The 5,297-nt window shown below is 37.8% G+C and overlaps 1 protein-coding gene across 5 annotated transcripts in view; it reads right to left on the bottom strand.

The window, feature by feature from the left end:
- The window catches only part of LOC107755777 (forkhead box protein N3-like), a 109,370-nt gene that overhangs the window by 48,178 nt on the left and 55,895 nt on the right, over positions 1-5,297 (bottom strand). For all 5 annotated transcript variants that reach the window (XM_016572678.1, XM_016572679.1, XM_016572680.1 and 2 more), the window contains exon 3: positions 4,473-4,609. In XM_016572678.1, coding sequence (XP_016428164.1) covers positions 4,473-4,609 — 137 coding nt within the window. The remainder of the gene's footprint in view (positions 1-4,472; positions 4,610-5,297) is intronic.

Here is a 5,297-nt window from a genome sequence, read left to right on the forward strand (position 1 = left end):
GCATGAGCGCACGGTCTCCAGGAGAGCGCGCGATCGCTGAATGGTTAAACACAGGCAAGAATTAAAAAGTAATGCAATTTATAAACTTTAGTGATGACGTGACTGCCTCTATTGTGCAAGTGACAATTCCTGTGTCAACTGTGCAGCTCGCTTATAGACAGACGCGATGTGGTGATTTGAAGCCATTTGCGCATTCTGTCTTGATCGGGGGTGAAAGAGGGAGAAATTAAGATGACACAGATATATAGTTTATGTACGACCTGGAAGTATTTATTTAGCGATCGGTGCTAAAACGTCTGTATGGAACATCATTGTGTACGGAACATGGTTAGTCTACATTACCCGAAAAATTCCCATACGACAGACTTCGTCTTTTTCGACGGGGGAAAAAGTTCCAGGGATTCACATCCTTTGGCCATCCTACACACAGGTGACTCTCACTGACTGCTGGCAGCCTCGCACCAACCGGAGGGGGAGGGGTCGTGTGACTCTTTACGCTCTTCGCTGCACACAACTGAGGGAGTCCTGCACTTTCCGTCTTTGACGACACGTAAAAAAACTGCACATACCGCAGGAACGGTATAACGAAAAATTTTAGTGGTTTTGAAACCGTGACTTTTCCAAACCGCGGTATACCTTGAAACCGGTTATCGTCCCATGTCTATTGTGTACAAGGGTGGGTGTTTATGTTCAAAAAACAGGTAAAAGTGAATTTTGCATAATAGGTGCCCCTTAAAATTAGACAGACGCTTTGGGTTTTGAACTTCGTGTGTGTCTACAGAATGGATCAAACTATTATATTTAGAAAAAGATGCCCTAAAATAATTTCTGCAAGTTTTCCCTTCTTTAAATTAAATCAGCTCCTCCCTCCACAGTGAATAAGGACACATACCTATCCACAGGGATTGATGATTACATCACCAGAACAGACTATGCATTCATCCCATCTGTCTACCTGACCAACAAACCTGAAAAGGAGCTGAAGCCCTCAGCTTACTACTCTCAGGATCTAATAATCTCCACGCTATTGCTGTGATTACAAAAACAGCAAAGATGAAAGAGTGGTGCGTTAAAAAAAATTGAGCAGAAAAGAGGAGTGTGTGTTAGTCTATGACTCAGCTGATTCTTGTGAACCTTAGGAATGCTATAAAAAGCTTCATTCGGCTTCCTGGGAGCCGCAGTGGCCAGATAAACACTTTATTACACACTGCTACACGCAGATTCACCATCTGGCCTGAGAGAGAGTGGAAGCCGAGCCAGTGTGTGCCCAACACTACTGTGCTATCTTTGCTACCTTATTCACACACACACCTTACACCAGGGCCGTCAGAATGATCTGAAATGTGAGGGTGGAACATAGTATAAACAACTTATAAATATTAATTAGATGAGGAAGAGTTCGTATAAGAGTAACGGATTTTCTAAAAAAGCATTTGCTAAAAGAAGTACCTCTTGTGTTCATTTTTACACACCCAATTTACACTGCAAGTAAACACCGCATTAGATTCATTAGATTTTTGAGGCTGCAAGGTTTTTTGGAGATTAAAAAGTTCTTAATGTTCGATTATCAAGTTCTGATCTTTAAATCTGTGAATCTGTGAACAAGTTCAACTCTCCTAAGATCTTTAGAGCAGCACTTGGGAAAAATCTAGAGATTTAAAACTTCTTTGTGGACCTTAAAAAGGTTCTTCTATGGCATTAGGCTGTAAAACCTTTTCTGGATCTAATTGGAAAGTTTATTTTTAAGTGTGTGTCTTTGAAAATAGTATTGTGAGGTTGTTATAGGCTGTTGTTTTGAAGAGGTGTAGGCTAGAGGGACTGTCCTCTGTGATCTCCTCTTCCCACAGGGCCTCCGCGTCTTTGAACACCTGGTGCTAATAACCAACCCAGTGCTGTTCCCACACAACATTATCAGCGGAACACAACCGACTGCAACACTCAATACTGAAGGGGAATTCACTAAGAATGAACTACGCCCACTGATAGCGTCATTTATTTGCACATGCTGTCTGCGCTGTTTTAGGATGTGATTCACTAAAGGAATTATGCAAATCAGGTAACGGCACAAACACAGCCAAAAAATGACTGCGGAATGCAATTTGCACAACACTATTCCATGAGTTTTAGGACGGCTCTGAGCGCTAGGGTCTTTAGAATGCTAAAAATGTCTTGATATACCCATACACAATTTTTTTCTGCCCACAATATATTTTAAATATATGCTCAATCAATGTGTGTTTATAAATTGAAAATGTATATTGTTTAAACCTTTAAATGCCACAATATATTAGATGAAACTTGTACTCAAAGGAGCAAGTATACACTTCCAATCTTAAAATATATTTTGGGTAAATACAATTATTTTTTAAATGTACTTTGGACAATATATTAATATATTTTGACTGAAAATGGCCCAAAATTTTACTATACTATTACTAAAACTTACAGAAAATATATGTATGCAAATATATTTTTTAAAACAGTTGCCATTTCAAAGTACATTAAAAATATATCTGATAAAAAATGGAGAAGGGCAATGTAACAGCATATACCCTTACAGCAAAAAAACTAAATTATATATATATATGTACAGTATATATATATATATATATATACACACACACACACACACACATACATACACATATATAGGCTACATATATATACATGGGTCAAAGACGTTAAGATGTCCGTATCAAAAGAAATTTCCAAAAGTGATTTTATGTCCATAGAAAGCACATTAAATGCGAGTAAAGCGTCTACATTTAAGGTTTCAAATAAGTTTTTGAAAAGTAAAATGTCAAAATTTGGTTGAAATAATGTTCCATTGTCATTCAGTGTAACACAATATTTATGTAAAAATTCAAACAACATGCTTATTCTGACCTGTACATATTAAAATATATAAAAGAAGAAGAGTGAGCATATAACATTTTATTGGGTTTTAAATGAGTAAAAAATTATTACTGACAAATGGGCAAAACCTAGGATAGTGGCAAATTAAAAAAATTAAAAAATAACAACGAATTAGTATTTGGGGTGTAAGCAATTAGTTTTTTAATATGTCATAAATAGATTTTTGTTGTAAATATGCCTGACAAGATTGTTACACTGAATGACATTTTAGTGGGTATAAGTGAGCATATTACCTTTTATTGTGCTTTAAATGAGTAAAAGTTCTTACTGACGAATGGGCAAAACCTAGGATAGTGGCAAATTTAAAAAATTTAAAAATAACAACGAATTAGTATTTGGGGTGTAAACAATTAGTTTTTTAATATGTCATAAATAGATTTTTGTTGTAAATATGCCTGACAAGATTGTTACACTGAATGATATTTTAGTGGGTGTCTTCTGTAAATCAGGGGAAAATGTATGATATTTATTTTTTGCTCAGAAAAAACAAAAACAAAAATACAATTAAATACAAGAAAACTTTTTTAAAAAAAATTGTGTTGCAACAACAATTTAAAGCAGTATTGTTTTTATGTTTAAACCCTTTTTCGTCTTTGACCCACATGACTAAATGTGTATATATATGTTTTCATTGATAATAACAGCTTGTTCAATGTTAACTTCTAGCCAAATACTTCTAACTTGTGCAATCTATAATAATATAAATAATATAAAGCATGTACCTGATACTTGAGGGTGGTTATTCAATAAGACTGATTTAGCAGGTGCAAAGGTTTAGAAAAATCTTTCAGATTTAATCAGAAACCTTAGAATACAATAACACCAATTATCATTCCTCTCAAAAAGCCTCTCATCAGGTATGTGATGATTTTCACTCTGTATTCTGTGCAGTTTGGCCAACAGTGCAATTTCACCTCCTGCAGACATGCATTTTGGGAGAAAAAAGTACTTTTTTTTAAAGGAACGACCTTATTCAGCATTTGTTTGTCGAGCTGTGAGATTTCTGCCTTGATGAGGCAGCAATGTGCTGCTGGAGGGAGAAATGCAGGCCGTCGTGACAAAACCCTATCCAAAAACATCTGAGCGCGGCTTCCTTCTCCGCCTCATTCCTTAATCATCTCGCCATGCTTGAGCAACACCTGAAACCCAGCCGATCTCTCTTACTAGAGCTGTCCGCTTTAATTCAATCTCTTTAAAAGCATCCATCTCCATTTTCCCTTTCTAGCCTCTGAGCTGGCCGCCCATTTGTTCCATATCCTTTGTTAAGCATGATATGCCAGTTCGAGTTTTACAGTAAAGCAATTATTTTGTCTTGCACAGTCGAGTGGTTGGGAGCACGCAGACCTGTTAGCCGGATCAAAATCAAATGGAGCGGCGAGGGAGCTGCTCGGAACCCAACGCCGGGTCTCGCTCTGACAGCTCCGCTCAGCTCAGCTCGCTGCCGCCCGTGGGTTCCGCTGCTAACCGATACCAACAGGGACAAGCAGCAACACAGAGGGGGAGAGAGACATTGGTGAGGTTTAAGGATCGATGTGTCCAGTGGGCCGCTTGCCTACCTTTGATATGCCTGTGGAGAGGTGGGAGGCGTGGTGAACACCTGGGAATAAGGATGGTAAGGCGTCTTCTTCAGCGCCTGGATGAGATTCTGTCTGTATTCTGGGTCTATGCACCACAGGGAGCCCTTCCCGACACTCTGTGGAGGAGGAAGAGGAGTATATAGTCAGGACAGAAAAAGAAAAACCATCTAAATGTCTCAAGAGACAACAATAAAGAGCAGGGCAGCTAGCAGAACCAGTCAAAGATGTTCAGCTGTGGTGAAAACTGGTGTTTGTGTACTTCTTCTTTTACCTTTTGGCTGCGATTAATTGCCTGCTATTCTGGTGTGTGGATTTCAATGTATGGATCATATCTATGGACATCTGTTATTGAGCTATACATCCCTTTGTTGTGTTAATTTCATTCACATCCCAAACATCAGATCATCAAGAAGGAATGAAATCATGAATGTTCAATGATGGATATCTGAGCATACAAATACTTTTTCTATCTCTTGAAAATGGGCCGTCTTAAGATGTTTCAAATCCTAGTGTGCTGCCTACCAAGGCAGCCTTTTTAGGCATCAAAGGTGTGCTATGGTTAAATTCTAAAGCAGCATAACATGTATCCTTTGCAGATTTACAATTCCAGAATGCACTGTGAATGGCACTGTTTAGAGAAATATGAAGGAGTGTTCACATTTCCTGTCACTTTGTAGCTACACTGTAAAAATGATTGTGATTTTAACAGTAAAAGACTGTAAAATGCTACAGTAAAAACATGTTAACTGGTTAACAGTAAGTTTCCATACTATATTTGGTGAATAAATGTAATTGCATTTAATG

Source organism: Sinocyclocheilus rhinocerous, unplaced genomic scaffold (assembly GCF_001515625.1).
Source record: "Sinocyclocheilus rhinocerous isolate Xijiao unplaced genomic scaffold, SAMN03320098_v1.1 scaffold1163, whole genome shotgun sequence".
NCBI lineage: Eukaryota > Metazoa > Chordata > Actinopteri > Cypriniformes > Cyprinidae > Sinocyclocheilus > Sinocyclocheilus rhinocerous.